Source organism: Euwallacea similis, chromosome 14 (assembly GCF_039881205.1).
Source record: "Euwallacea similis isolate ESF13 chromosome 14, ESF131.1, whole genome shotgun sequence".
In the NCBI taxonomy this organism is placed as follows: Eukaryota; Metazoa; Arthropoda; class Insecta; order Coleoptera; family Curculionidae; genus Euwallacea; species Euwallacea similis.
In genome coordinates, this window is record NC_089622.1 from 2,378,555 (window position 1) to 2,394,557 (window position 16,003).

The 16,003-nt window shown below is 37.3% G+C and overlaps 2 protein-coding genes across 2 annotated transcripts in view; one reads left to right on the forward strand and one right to left on the reverse strand.

Annotated features, from left to right (window-relative positions):
* Positions 1–4,285: 4,285 nt before the first annotated feature.
* Positions 4,286–16,003, reverse strand: part of LOC136413583 (protein glass-like) — a 51,998-nt gene continuing 40,280 nt past the window's right edge. Inside the window, exons 2-6 of the mRNA XM_066397232.1 lie at positions 13,114–13,396; positions 12,482–12,730; positions 12,252–12,421; positions 7,043–7,208; positions 4,286–4,718 (exon numbers count right to left, since the gene is read on the reverse strand). Coding sequence (XP_066253329.1) covers positions 4,687–4,718; positions 7,043–7,208; positions 12,252–12,421; positions 12,482–12,730; positions 13,114–13,396 — 900 coding nt within the window. The 3' untranslated portion in view covers positions 4,286–4,686. The remainder of the gene's footprint in view (positions 4,719–7,042; positions 7,209–12,251; positions 12,422–12,481; positions 12,731–13,113; positions 13,397–16,003) is intronic.
* Idh3b (isocitrate dehydrogenase [NAD] subunit beta, mitochondrial) overlaps positions 15,459–16,003 on the forward strand; it is a 45,126-nt gene continuing 44,581 nt past the window's right edge. The window contains exon 1 of the mRNA XM_066397231.1: positions 15,459–15,470. The gene's annotated coding sequence lies outside the window, so the exon portion shown is untranslated. The remainder of the gene's footprint in view (positions 15,471–16,003) is intronic.

Below are 16,003 nucleotides of genomic sequence, written 5' to 3' on the forward strand. Positions count from 1 at the left end.
GAAACGTGAGATTTTCAACCAATCGTGTCTATTTAGCACTGAGTAAATGGTTCCCAGCATCGATAAAAACATGATTTTTATTGCGATTAAAAATCAGAGTTTTATCAGCGTCGCCAAGGTAATATGACCAGCTTGATTATTTTCCAACATCAACTTTAAACCGGATCTATAAACTCGACATTGGATTTGGCTTCGATGTCAGCTCCGAACGTCGACTCTGCAGCGTAGCTTGACATCCCAATTCAAATCTTGAATATGGATTTGGCGTTCTGTTGTCGATCGATTAGGCTTTGAAGCCCTCGAGAACAGCCCGAGAAGGCTATCTCTCTCGTTCTTTGCGTTGAAAAATTCTACACCCCTCTCTCTCTTAGGGCTAATCCCGAGGACTCTGAGCCCTCTCAAATAAGTAACGACACTTGGCCGCAAAGACGTAAGCTCTCATTTCGTATTTCGCATTTGTTGGAAAATGAAGACGTGATCCCAGTCAGCAACTGATTTTAATGGGTGTCGCCGCCATGGTACGGTTTCGCTATGAGCACCAACGTCAGCAGGTTCAATTTGGGTCATCTTCGACGGCAGCCCAGCGACGGTTCAGAGACGACTTCACATCAGATCGCGAATGTAAATTGGGCAAGTATATTTATTGGTATTTATCATTCAATGCTTAAGTCAAAAGTCAATGCTAAATCTGAATTCGGGACGAGTTTATAAATCTTCATTCTAAGCTGCAAAACGATTATATCAACACAAGTAGCTCTGTGCCTATGGCGAGGGAGCCAGGATGCGTTTTTATGCATTTATCCACTCGAATATAACAAGACCTCAAGTTTAATACGGTAAATTTCATCCGGGCGCTAACTTCATCATTATTTCGTTAAGCAGCCAACATCGGCAAAGAATCCCTCGTGTTAATGCGACGGCGATCTTTGTTCTTATCCTGGCGTATCATGCCTTTGATGGGTAGCAGTGATTTCGTACATAAAGGCAGAACTCACCCGATAAAAATAAGGTCATGTTATATTATATGCGATTATTTCATATCCTCATTATATTAAACGATCAGTTACCCATCACTTTAAATATAAGCATCTCGTGATCTTCAAGTATTGGACTTCAAGTATACCTATTATAATCTGCCAATTTGGTGCACCAGCACATTCCTGTGGAATGTTTACGGCCGCACCTGTAATTCGCGGCCTTCCAGCTACCATTTAATTATAACAGGGCTTAAAGCCTTTAGGCCTACTAAACGCCACTTCAACCAGAACCTTATTTAAAATTTTAAACCATTTAAGTTTCTTCTCCAAGACAGGAAGTAGGCTGCAGTCCCATGTCACTCACCCTAGATGATTTTTCGAAATATTGAACTCCTATTAATTAGAGCCAATGAATGCAAATATCCACAAATTGTGGGTTACTTTAATACCAACTAATAAATCCATAAATTAGCTTCGTCTCATCGACTCGACTGCAATGTTATTTACCCTACAAGAAAAATGTATGAATGAAGAATAATTTACTGCATGGATACGTGTAGTTTACGTTAGTTCGCCATGGCTTCTTAATGAAAATCATACTCGTTCTCATCAAATGACTATATATTTAAACTAATCTCCGTGTACCATCGATACGCGAGATGGTACCCCGAGGCGCGATATGCGACGTTTTACTTTACCAGAGGCCTTAAGGCTACACCGTGGCCTTTCATTTCTATGAAATAGACCTTAACACCAGAAGCAGTAAAACGTGCTCTGGCATGCAACTTATAATCGTATGTTGTTTTTTTTCCATTTGGCTTCTTGTATATGTATTTCATGGTTTAGTTGGTTTACTCTTAATGATCCCAATACCAACAGAACGATGAAAAATCGCCGGCGAATAAAAGCTTAGAAATTGCCATGAATACACAACATCTGACAAAAACTAAATCTTTTGATACCATTCACAATCGGAATTAACATGAGATTCTTGCTTTGATATCGTTTGGAGATAATTATCTGGGGAACGGTTGGAGGCTATTGAATAGGCAAACGATTAGCGGATTCAATAGGGTTTTTTAATAGGGGTGCACAGTTAGAACTGTTATGGTTTCAGATAGAGAAGTTTATGCAGTTTTTTATTCTTTCGATTAATGGTGTTATTGGGGATATTACTTCTTCATTTCAAATTAATTCGTCTTGTGGTTGGTGGTCGATGTTTTCATCTGACTTTGGTCCTGTCTTGTGGTCCTATTATTGTGTACGTATTATTTCTTAAAACTTAACGCATTTTAATTTTTTTTCCACTATAAATTGTAATTTATTTTCAAAGGTAGGTACTGCCATTGTAATTTGGAATGAAGATTTCATGATATTTGTCTCTACATGATGCCTCTTGGAATTCAAAATTTTTTGAAATTCCAAGAATGGCATTCAAAAAAGCTTATTAATATTCCTGACTATAAGTTTCTTCTTGGGATCTTTTCTTAAACGTCCATAGGTATTTTATTCCAATATTTGTGCCTCGGATCTCTCTGTAAATTCTAATGATTCCAATGGATGGCGAGAATAAATTAAGGTCATCTGTTATGTTTGCTTCGATTTTCAGGAAACATGTTTGGGCGAATTATATTTTTAGGCATTTTTTGCCTTATACAGCACGCAAAGTCCATTTCGTCATATTAGCTACAACACCAGTGGTTCCAAGTACCATGAAAATTGTCTGCTAAATCTGATAATATATTAAGTTATAATTTTTTAGGTACAGTAAATTAAACTTAATTAGGAACGGCTTAAGCCATATTACACAACAATAATGTTTTGGATTCCTAAAAACCTTGGGGTGGTATTAAGAAATAATTTTTATTATAAAAAGAATATCGTTTTTACAAAACTCGTTTACATAATGTCACTGTAGATAATAAGGTGATGGTTGCTGGTGGTTTAATTGAGGAAAATATCAGGGCAGCATTATAAGTTTACAGATTTTAGAAAAGCTTTTTTCCAAAATATCTTACAAATGGTGTGAAGAATATTTTTTATATTTTACATGCAAGTCTCTCATAAAAGGACCTTCAAAAAAGTCAAATACAATTTTGCACTTGAACGAACAAAGAAGATAATATTAGATGGTATTGAAATTTACATGGGTTTTCCTATAGTCGGTCCGGCGATGCAACACCCGGTATAATAATATTCTATATTTTTATAAAAACTATAGAAGCGATAAAATTAATTTTCTTATAGGGCTTTTTAAAATCCACACAGTATAGATCTGTGCACTCAGATATATACATGGAACATTTTTCAAACCATCCAATGCCGTTTTGTGATTGGCCAATTATTCTGAGAATGTGCTCCACTGCTTAGTTCATATACGAACTTATGTAAGCATTTCGCAAATGGGTTCACATCATACATAGTACGTGCAATTTTCTTCTGATCACTTCTGATTAAGCTGAAACACAGTTAGACAAGTTCCATACAACTGGACCTGGACGTTTTTATATTGTCTCTCAATAATAATATTTTCCACATTATCTCTCAGCACATTATTTTATAAAATTATTGCATTCTTTATATATTATTTTATGCATACGTATTCGAAAGATTAATTTTTTAATTGTTATAGGTCAATCGAGTCCAAGTGGGTTAGGGTTCGATATGCAAAGACATCTTTGGTTGCCTTCAAAGATCGAAATTCGAGCAAAGTTACTAGGGAATTATTAGTAAAGTACCAAAAGTCAAGCTTAAATAACAAAATTTATAGAGAATGTAGAAAAATATTATGTCAGTTAAAAAAGGTCATCCAGTATGCATCAAAGACTTTATGCTACTAAACGTAATTTTCAGTGAGTCCTCTGTGTCAAAATTAAGAGGTCAGCTAGATCATTCTGCTGCTAGTTTCTTCTAATGCCCAATCTTCAAGAAAAGCATGTAACGTGACCACCTTTAAAACTGAAAGAGATACATACAAACCTCTTTCCTTGCCATTTCTCAAAGCGGTGGTTCATTAGTAAAAAGCAACAAGAGCGAAATTGTAATCACTCTCTTAGAAAAACGTGGCCCCCATTAAAATCCGTAGCCACATGAGGTGAACCACGGGGTTCTTGTAATATATTTTCGGTCTCTTTCTGAATTGTAATCCCAAAAATCAGATAAAGCCTTTTTAGCCGTTTCGGCGTGCTGCTGCGAGCACCTGATACACTCAATGAATTGTTTTCCTTTGACCATTATCATTCAGTGGCATTTGGTGTATATCTAACGGAATCAGGTGTTGATCAATCGCGTGGAAATAAAACGATTAGTTCTATACAATAGTATCTTTAATATAAAACTATATACAATTTATACATAATGGCTTCGTTACAGGATAAACCATCTAAGTAAACATATAAATAAGTAAAATTTGGATAACAAAAATAACATAAATTAATCTTACCTAATCAGAAAAATGACTAAAAGGCAAACTTAAGAAACGTGCCAATTCAACCTTGATAATAATCGATCCATTTTCCGGTTGCAGAATGTTCCTATTCACAATCACAAACTTAATCCTCTATCACTTGGGAGTTAGTGGACGGACTTAGCAACTAGTTGTAAGCAAAAAAATGGATTACAAGGAGGAGATCGGGTACTAGTACTATCCACTTAAACCTTCGCGAACTCGCAAACTTGATCTCATGTGCATCATGGAGTTTCATGTCCATTATCCTTTCTTCGTCGACCCGTTTGGCTTTCCTGTAACAAAATAATTTTTTTGATGAAATTTTCGTCGAAATTGGCCTGTCAAAAAATCTCGTAAAGGACGAATTAATCCGCCCCCGAGCCTCCGGCCGGAATTCCAAAATTAAAAATTAAAATTTCGCATCAAAATGCGACCCGCGTGCTCCGACCCTGCAATTTTGTCCCGAAATTAAATCCCGAAACAAAAGAAGAACGGTCCGCGCCTGGACAACATGTAATTACGATCGGACGGTAGTTGGCCATGCAATCAGCCTGCTACCGTCCTGCGGCCTCGGACCGAATTAATTGCCCATCAGGACGTGCGATGCTGTGGGGTGTTATTTCGGTACCAGTGCCGTGTGGTACCATCACATTTTTCGCTCAAATTAGTTTTTAATTTACATGTACAATTGTACCGTATGTGTCCTGCAGATGATACATTCGGCGAGTTCCTGCGGGCATTCCGTGGTAATTTTTGGCGAATTCTACATCCAAAATTATGACAAAAAAATCCTATAAATATAGGTCCGCCAGAATTAAGTTACTTTGATCCAGAGTGCGATTAAAGCTTGAAAATGGATTTCGGTCTCACTCATTTCTCTACAGCCAGCTCTTAGGGTTTATCATATGATAAAAAGTGAAGAAAAAACAGCACTTTTTCATGAAAAAAAAACTGCTGACATGCACAAATTAATTAATTTGACGGAAACGAAGTCCACTCTAGATCTATTTAATGTTTAATTATATGGATATGAATATGATGAACTTTAATGATTTAATTTGAATTTAATTTAATTTAAAAAAGTGTCAGATTTTTTAATTTATTATAATTTAACTTGGTATGAAAAAAACATTGATCTGTCACTGTGTACGTACATACATACACATATAGGTTCAACTCCAATTGAGTTTTGTACTTACTCCAAGTTTAAAGCCAATATCTGATGAAATGTAGGAACTGTGATATACATAACGTAACATTTTATAGTTCATACTTCTTTCCTACTTTTATCGTTTTAAAAGATGAACCAGTGAAGCATAATTTTAAAATTTTACTATTCACATTAAGTTACAGAACGGGCACTGATGAACAAAATTCTGTAGATCTGCACAAACTTTGCTTAAGTTCTGTAAAAAATAGCCAAAATTTGTTACCAACCCAAAATTAGCTTATGTCGATTTTGGAAAATTTTAACTAAATCTATAATTTTCGGTACATTTTTGGAATTTTAAAAGATTTCCCAGATCTGGGAAAACGCTTTCCTAAGCAATAAAATATAATCTGTTGATAATCCAAAATTACTTTATACAAATTTTGCTTAAGTTTGATTAACCGGAAGTGACTTCAATAAAAATGCTTTCTCAGAATTTTCATGTTTTACAAGATTCTTCAGCTCGTCTCGTTAAAGACGTTTAATGAATTTCGTTAAGTACAATTTGTTGGTTTTCTTCAAACCCCTTTAAATCTCCATGTGATACGACCCTGTTTAAACTTGAACTAACATGAGCAATTTCTATAATTATAAGCTGCCAAACTAAAGAACTGCGTCTGATAGTCACCTCTTGAGGCTTCGTGGTTTCGAATCTAATCGGCAATTGAACTCTCGAAGGCCAATTTGCGTTTTTTGCAATAAGAACAAAATCTCCTAATTACTGTTATATCAATTTCTTCTGGACTTTCTTTCAATTTTTTCAACTAACACATTCTAGATAATTACATTAAAATTATATCAAAAGTATTTGATCCTTTTTGATACTGAAATTAAACAGTTAATTTGCTTTTAAGATCGTATCGTATTGAGTGTATTTACCTACCACACTCATTAACTTCTCTAGAAAATGACTGTCTAGTCATTGTTCTAAGCTTTACAGTTTAATCAAATTCAATGATAATGAAGAACATGCTTTTTAAAGATCTATTTAGGCGTTATGGAATATCATGCGTTAAACAGTTTTAATAAAACTATACTTTGATGGTACCTTGACTCTTTGAATCTAGTTGCTTTAGTGCAGAATTTTACATCATTTATGTTAAAAATTAACACGCAAAAAAGGCTTTTTAAAAATTAGACCAATTTCAAGAAAATTGGTTCTTGATGTATCGCTTGCAAGACTCTTAATGCAAATCGCTGTTAAGTTTTGAATTTTTACCATCACGAACTTATTATAAAACCATTTTGAGAAGTTAATTTTGCATACTAAATTTCAGGGTAATCTACAACGAATTTATGCTAAAATCCCTTTGGAAATTATTATTTAAATCGGGCGCACAAAATGGCCCGAAGGGCTCCAATTTCTCGTAATCTTTCAAAATTCCGAAACGTCACGACGTGTCTTACCTGTGTGCAAGAACAAGTGGTTCTTCAGATTCGTATGCTTCGAGAACCCTCTGGAGCATATGTGACACTTGAAGGGCCACGATCCGGAGTGGACGTACATGTGCGATCTTAAATCTCCTGGTGTTGGGAAGGATTTGCTGCAAAGGTTGCATTTGTGAGGTTTGTCCTGGAAGAAAAAGAACACGTTTAATTTTGACGAAATTTTCTAATAATTTTAATTGCTAAAACTACAAATATAGAAATAAATTAATTTATTTTTGCGTGTATTCCAGTGGTAGTATAATATTGTTCATTTATTTATCAAGGAAATGATGAAAGGGAGTTCGTTTTTACAACCGTGCAGAAAAAAACAAATAATGACGAAGAACAAAACAGACCCCAAAATTGCCATTCGTTAAGTATTCTTCTCCAGATTCGTGTCGGCTGATTATTTCATATTTGTTCCCAAAGCACCTGTTTGTTGCATGCTTTATACCTGCGATCCCGCCTTGATGCCACATCTCTTATGTATACCAGAAGAAAGTATGTACCCGAATTCTGTAAGATTCCATACGATGTTCGCGATAAATGCTGTAACTTTAATGTAAAGCAATAAGAGTTACAGCGACTTACCGCTGTGAAGGAGCACCAGCTGTTCCAGAAACGTACTCACTGCTACCTTCTGAGTTATAGATCGGTTTAAATCTGTATTATGGGGTAACTCGAAAAGCACCCAAACCAAAACAAAGCTCTGCATTGCTAGTCTTAAGGAATTACCAAATTTTGAAATAAAGCTTATTAGGGTCTTAGCAATTTCGACTTTCTCGAATAATTTAAATTTATTAATTTGTAATCGAAAACAAAAAAGAGCGACACCCATGAAACTTAAACTGGGAGATAGAGCAATTCAAAGGGTGATTAAAACCAAATTTAGACCGTGGCAGCGTTACTTCTATCCAGCGTAACAACTTTATAAGTGTTTTAAAAATGCCAAATTTCACGTGTAACATAAGTGGATGAATTTATATCTCGAAATCAAAAGAGTTACACTAATGAGGTTTAATCTCCCTTACGGAACGATTAAAGGATTATCCACCTGCCAACTCTAGAGCAGTGAAGTTCCAGTCTTTACAAGCTCTCGATTTTTAACTAAGCTTTGTCAGCGTGCAAACAATTTTTGGCATCAAGTTTAAGAATTTACATCTCGAAGGCAAAAAGAAGCGCACTCATCAAGCTTAATCTGGGTTATAGAGCAGCTCAAAGTCTATGTTAATTGAAGATACTCTAAACCGGTTCGCAACCTGCGGCAACAGTGTTGAATTGCACATAGCTCACCCAAAGAAGTAAATAGCCGTCCGAGGTGGAACTAATCCAATTTCCAAGCCAAAAACAAAACCCATACAGATATGATTAATTTACGGGGTGTCTTTTTTAATTATTTTTTCTGGCCAAGGAGGCGTTTCTAATTTGTGGTGGGAAAAAAATCTTAAACTAATAGTGTACCTCCAGGTCGCTCATCAGAAGATAAGACGATTCAATTTATTTATTATATTGAAGCTCGAATTAAGAATTAACTGACTGGAATTCTAGAAGGAAGCGACGTATTTGTGTTAAGAAGTTTTAAAGCGAAACAACAATAGCTTTGGTTGGAACAAACATCAAATGGTTCAGTGCGTTTAACCTTAACATTGTCGGTGGGATTTGTTGACCCGTGTCAAGGACTCCGGTATAGATCAACTTCAAATTTCTCACATACAAATTGTGGGGCTTTTTGTTCGGTTACATTGCGTGCTTTAATTAAAAGTCCATTACACTTATGAGGAGAGAACTGAATTCAGTGGAGCGACGAGGATGCAGACACTGAATCATCACACAACGATGAAGTCAGTAGTGGACACAAAAAAACTCCATATGAAAGAAATACTTCCAAACAGTCAAATCGTTCGAGATTAGGAGTCTAGGATTTCAGGTCTTAAAGTACTTCCGCTCTGCCAACATGGGATTAAACTAAGAAACTTCTCTTTTAGGCTCCTCCCAGATTAGAGTTTTGCACCAAACTATCCAGAGTATAGTCTTGGGTGTTATCTGAATCTTGGGATATAATGATTTTCCAGAAAATTTCCTAAAACTTCAGCAGCAATTATCAGTAAAGTTCCAAAAGAAACCATCAGAAGTTGCTTCCGTTTGATTATTTTGCCTCTACGCATTTTATCAGAGGGAAGTAATAAAAAGCGGTTTTTAAGAGTGGGATTATACTATATGGTTTTATGATAGACTTTACTAACTGCCAAATTCTCCAGTCGTGGCCATAGTAAGAAATATGGTTGCCCTCAAGGAGGAGTGCCATTCGACACTTTAAAGCACATCCTAACACTAATGGTATTACAACTGTGGTACTACCGGCACAATATAAACAACATTCTTGCATGCAACAGCACTTCGCCTTGCAAATAAGGCGATAGATGATATAAATAAACTAGATTTTTCGACACCGGCTCGAAATAAATATGTCACCAGGGACACGACTTCTTTTCATTTTACGGAATTTCTCGTTTTCGAGATACACATGAAAAAGGAAATTTGAAAAATCGCTTGCCGTAAGTGTGTCGAAAATAGTTTACAGTTAACGGCTTTTACGCTTACGAGTGTCATGGTACTATGAAATATCGCAATAGATTCCAGGTCAGTATTGACGGAGCTTTTGACGAAAATCCGGCCCTGTTGGTCATAAACGGCCACCGGCACCCAACCTACTCCATTTAAAACGTCCATCAGGTGTCAATCCGCGTCCGCGCAATCTGTTTAATGCTGCTGCTTCGGTTCTTTTTTCCGCTTTTTTCTTTCGATTTTAAGTCATTCATTCTGTCACCCGTCATCCTCCATCCGATATCCGAGACAAATAGGCCGCGTACGCTTCTCAGATGCATAGAACGATTAGTATATTGTCAAACATACCACCGACAATCTACATCAAGACTATCACTGTTGAAGTGGAATGTTGACTAGTTTCGCACATGGCGCCATGTATAAACTGTTTACGTTTTTCTGTTAATAAGAAATAATCCTTTAACCACTTATTAGATTTTTCATTAGCTAAGAATTAGTTGAAGTGAATGATGAAGTGCTGGGAAATATTAGAGGGGAGGAGAATAATTAGAGTTTAGTCAGTAGAAAGATGGTTTAATGAGAATTTCTTTAAGCCGCAAGAAACTCCAATTTGCAACAATTTCCATGAAAAACGCTATTTTATGGAAATTGCATAAAATCCATAAAAAATCCCGTGCAGTTAGAACCATCGCACCAAAAACCACCGCGGCCCCATCTTACGACAAGCAAATCGCAAATCTCTGCAAATCCTCCAAGGCTCTGAAAACCATTTGGAGTTATAAATGGTTTTCCCCCCGCTTCTCTAAACGTACCATGGCATCATTTCACGGTAACCACATCTCCTCATTAACATTATTCTCTTACATGGCGTCCCATTACTCAGCGTAGCAACTCCCATCTAGCTAATGGAGATTTAACTGGATATCTTCCTCCAATAATAAAGATTTTCCCATAAACGCACCTGATGTGATGGGCACTTGTTCATGGTCCGGGTCCGTAATGAGTGATTTAAATGCAGAAAACCGATTAAATGGGGCACTGGGTGTTCCACGGCCGGTGAGCCCCGTGTGAACTTCTTGAACTTCATGGTTCAGGAGTCGAGGGACCTCCTTATTGTTTGTGTGCCCTCTTCGTGTGTCATCAACGTCGGTGACCTTCGAGGGGGACTGTTTTATTGTTCAGAGTACAGGAGAGAAATGAAAAGTTCAAGTTAAGGAAACTTTCTGATCTTGAAACAAAACATGTTCTTCGATCAGCGGTAATTGAGTTTGATTTTCCTCATTGTCAGATCTCTACACTGAAATTCTTCTAAAGGTTTGAAATGTCGGTTTAGTTTTTAAGAAACACCCTGTTCCCTTCATTTTAATCTATAAACTTTCCTTTTGCGACGTCCCCTGTATTAGTAATTCCGACACTTGAACGTTAGTTATTTCCCTGACGTTCAACTTGAGCGGTTTTCATGTCTCAGACCAACGAAAAATTCTCGCCTTTGTGTGGTTTCCTTCTTGCAGATAACAGACAGTATCGAAATTACACACATATGTGACCCTTCCCCCTAACTTTAACAGTTTTCAGTTTTTTCCCACAAAAAGCACTGTGACGTAAAATGTAAGAATCAACTAGATGGTTGTGGCTGTTAATCATAATCTAAACGTAAACACTCGAGCCTGAAGACGATTATAGTAAAATCGCGTCATCTTATGAGGTTTAAGTCCTTCATTTGGAGGATTACCATCTTCAAGGATGAGCGTCACACGCCTGTCACTGGAGAATTTAATACCATGAAGATTTAATTCTTCGAGATGATAATTATACAAACGGAAATCGGCCAAAAGTATTCGATACATATGCAAGCCTTTTCAGTTCAGCAGGTGGTTCCTATCGGGTACCATCAACCCGTCTTTCTTTAAATAAAAAAATACCGCCACAATCCACCTTGTACGCTGCCCAAACTGGCGTAGACCATGTGTTACATCATAATTACAATAATTCCGTTTTTTTTCTATGTCGGGTTCTTAAAATGGGAGCATATGGGAACCCCATTTTGTACAATAAGACGTCACTGGGACGACGAAAAGGGTGAATTTAAAGCTTAAGTGGTCGGATTTGTCATTAGTTTGATGTGGGTGAAGGCAGGTAGCTTATTGAATTAGGCCTTAAAAGTGATTTTTATTTTCCGTTACAAAATTATATTGGGTGATTGGGACTTCCTGGCTACTTACTACTTTTTTTGGTACGTTTTCTGTAGGGAATATAAAGATAGCTATAGGAAAGTGCTTTAAGGAATTGTTCTGTGAAGGTAAGTAAGTTTTGGCATCCCAATTACAAAAAACAATTTTCCAAAATTCTTGTATCATGAATTTAAAAAGTTTCAGTTTTCTAAACAACTGATAAAGATATCTACAGGGAAATACATATATATTACAGAATTGTTTCTTATTTTTCTTAAGATGATAATATTCGATAACGTGCCCAATGAAAGAAACGAATTTCTAGGTCTTGAAAAAAAAGATTAAAATTAAACTTGTCTAGTACTAACTGGTAATTTACCATCCAAATATTCATATTTTTTTTTATTTTAGGTAAAATTATCTTTTCTTTTTATTATAATATTACATCTTACCTTAATATGTGTCATACGATGATAATACAAATTACTCGATGCAGTGAACCTCTTCAAACACACCGGACACTGATGAGGCTTTTCCCCACTGTGAATCCTTCTGTGAGTGTTAAGGGATGAAGACGTGCTAAAGCCCTTCCCGCACACCATACACACATGAGGTTTCTCCCCTGAAAAAGGACGAAGGTTCTCAATAATCCACCTGCAACCTTCATAGTCAGCAACTTTACCTGTATGGGTCCTCATATGCCTCTTCAGCAACGAGGGCCTATCAAAGGCTTTACTACACACCCCGCAAGGGAGCAAGGTTCGTTCCCGTGGGCGAGTCCTCGGGGTTGGCACGGTAGTTTCGGGAAGGTCACCTTGGGAGGAAGCTGCAGAAGAATCCCCTGAGACTGATTTCCTTTCATCTTGCTCAGAAGGAGGGGATCCTGATAAGGCCCTTGACAGGAGGGACATTGAGAGATCAAGAGGTGAGTCTGAAAGAGAAATTTATCATTAATAATTTTGATTGCAGAGGACGGATGAAGGTCATCCATCAGTCTCAGAGATAAAGAATCAATTAAAGATGTTGCTACAAGTCACGTATACGTCTAGAGAGGCAGATGTTCTCAACGTCGGTTTCAATAATTATAATACTTCCATCAGCAGTATTACTGGTATGAAGAGTACTAAATGAAGGATATTCGATAATAGCTCTAAGTTCTGGTATTATAGTTATTCCACTTAAGGAACAATGCAAATTGTTTCCCATATTGCAAAGAAAGGCACGCAACAGAGCACGTTAGTACATATATAATTTATACATAATTTAGTAACATTTGTGCAGACTTTTAGGACATTTTGAAATACACTTTTTTACCTTCTAAAATGGAATCCATCGTTTGCCTGTACAGGCTAGCCCTCATCCTGACAAAGAACAACTCCTCAGGCCTTTCAGGCAAATAATAGACCAACAGCTCCGTATCGGGAGCAATGGGCTTCACAGCTTCGTACACAGGCTCTCCTCGAACTTTGGTAGCCACAAAGTTCACCGAAGGGTTGAATGCAGAGGCCACTCGAACGAAACGTACCCAATTGCAGTGCCGGACCTTGCGGCCGTTACTCGAAGAAATTTCGTCGTAGCAGCCAAAGCGATGTCGAATCTGAAAAAGAAAGAAAAGTCACGGTTAAGGAACGAAATTAAGAAAGGTCATTTTCGTTTTCAGTGTTATAAGGATCCTCCTAGAACTCCCTCTAATTGGTGGAGATAGTTGTAAAACTAATAATCCGTGGAGGTCTTTAAGGTTGTAAATCGTACTGTCCAAAAAGTAAAAGGCGGAGACTGGTGGGCAAGAAAAACCGGAGGAATACACAAAAATGCTAAAGAGCGGTGCTTTGTGGATAAACAGTAGCAATTGAAGATAAGCGCGGTCGCGGTACGATCAAAAGAGAAATGCCGCCACAATGGGAGCCGCCAGCAGGGCCTTATTTGCCTGCTGCTGCTGCCATTGCTACAGGAATCCGTAGGATGGTTGATTTAGTTTACGAGACGATCAAGGGGTTAAGACGGAATGTATTGAATTCTGCGGATGTCATAAAGATATGGGTTTCGAAGTCAAAGAATGGATTTAAAAACCAGCTTTCTGGTTGTCCACCAGAGGTTATGTCTCATCTTGAAGCCGACTTGCTTCTCTCCTTTCAGCTCTAATAATAATTCCGATAAATACGAAGGATTTTGTGTTAATTTCCGTAATTCTAGACATTCTAGTGACTAATGCCTCACTAACCTTGCATTTACTTCAGCAGTTCGGTGATGACTTGCGTTTAACCGCTTTTTCCTTCACTCCCCGTTTTGGACAATACCCAAAATCATGCTTAATTTTGCATTTAAATTTTTTTTACTTTTTCAACGATATTGTGGATATTTTAACGTTATCTAAATTTTAAAGAATATAATTTATTCGTAGATTTACGGTTTTGCTTTCAATCCTTTTGATTTAGTGTTTAGTTACTAAAGACTACAAATAAAGTTACTAAAAATTTCATTATGGTGAGTCCAGATTATTCCGATTACTTCAAGGCACCAAAAATAGTCCAGGTTGGTTAAGGCTAGTCGGAAATTTCATTCAGGTGATTGTAAGTTACAAGCCATAATTTCAGAGGCTTCGAACTGCATTACGCAGCTTCATTCATGATGGAACCTGTGAACAAGAGGGCACTCTTATCAAGGCATCTCTCTCCTGAGCCGTTAATAAAACCTGTAATCTATGACGGAAAGCCAGAACCTGGTTTGATAGAACCACTCGATCAATCCACGATTAGATGCGAACCTAACTATCAGATACCTCGAAAGGACGACAGATTCCCGATCGTAATTATATACGAAACCGAAATAAGCTACTGGGTAATAATAACGATATTGCCTGATCTACTATATCATTATTTCTGCTTGTCGGGATTTTCGAATTTTTTCTTTTAGGGCGATCTGCGTGCAGATAGGGGCCCATTTCGCAGATGCATTATTCAGTAGCAAATCGATTAAGCAAATTATTTGTTATAAAAGTGCAACAAGGTGCTCGGAGAACTTTCGACAGTGGCGGTTCATTAGATCTCTGTAGGCAACCTCACATCTCCGCCTATATCAATATCAAGCTTCGTAAAAGCTTCTATAGAGATTATCCGTCTAACTACGGAAGAAGGATATTTATGTAGAAATTTAGATTCTCTGCGGGTTTCACGTGATCGTTTTGGCAGAGTTATGGCTCCGCCACTGGAGGATCGAGTAATATACAGACTACAAGAATGTATCTTCTCAAGAGATATGAAGAGATATGGCGCGGCTGCTGCATGCGATTATTATTAAAATATTAAAAACCTGGCCGGTTATAAATTGAAAGCGTTAAAAAAGGAGATTGCAAATAGGTTTTCGCATTATGGACGCCTTATTCGGCCGTTGGGTTGGGGAGTTTTTGAAGATCATCAAGGCTCTTTGGAACGCATCAGTCAAACCACTCTTATCTAGAAGTCAGTAGCAGATGCCTGTGCACAACATAGACATATAACTTCAATTAAACTGCAATCAAGCTGTCATTTTTAAACGCTTCTCCTCTTGCTTCTTGCTGAAGATTAAGATACCCATATCGGTTGATTCACTGCATGAAAAGACATTAAATCCAGCGTATCTCAAATGGGTTAATCAATTACCAGCGATGACAGCGTTCGTGGTTATTTTTCAAAGTGGATTTCTGTACTTGCTGGTATACTCTCTCGGTTCAATCGAACAATATGTAAATGCCCTCTTTTGGGGCTTTAATTAAAACTTGAAGCAATCAATCACTGGCTGACTTAGTCATGGCAAAACTTTTTCCAAATCTAATTGGGAATAGTGATCTACCACGACGTCAAATCGCGCACAGATAGCTGTATTTTTCTCAATTTATATCCAAAAACCGAATCGAATCTGATGTTTTGCGGTGGAACGTGGGATACAGTTCAGGACCGAATTTATCTCGGAACCAACTCTTCGTCGCTCTGTTGAGTAAAATGACAACCGAATTGACTCCAGCCCTGATCAAACTCTCTTCAACCCAAATCGGTTCTTCTATCCAATTTCCTTGCTCTTAATTCCACATGATGTCAAAAGGAAAAAGTGAGAATGAACAATCGAAATCGCATTCTGGGAGGTAGTTTTTGCCCATGTTTCAGTTTTTCGATTTGACAGAGTGTTTGTTTTAAGGCTCAGGGCAAAAAAACTGGTACTACTCGGGTTT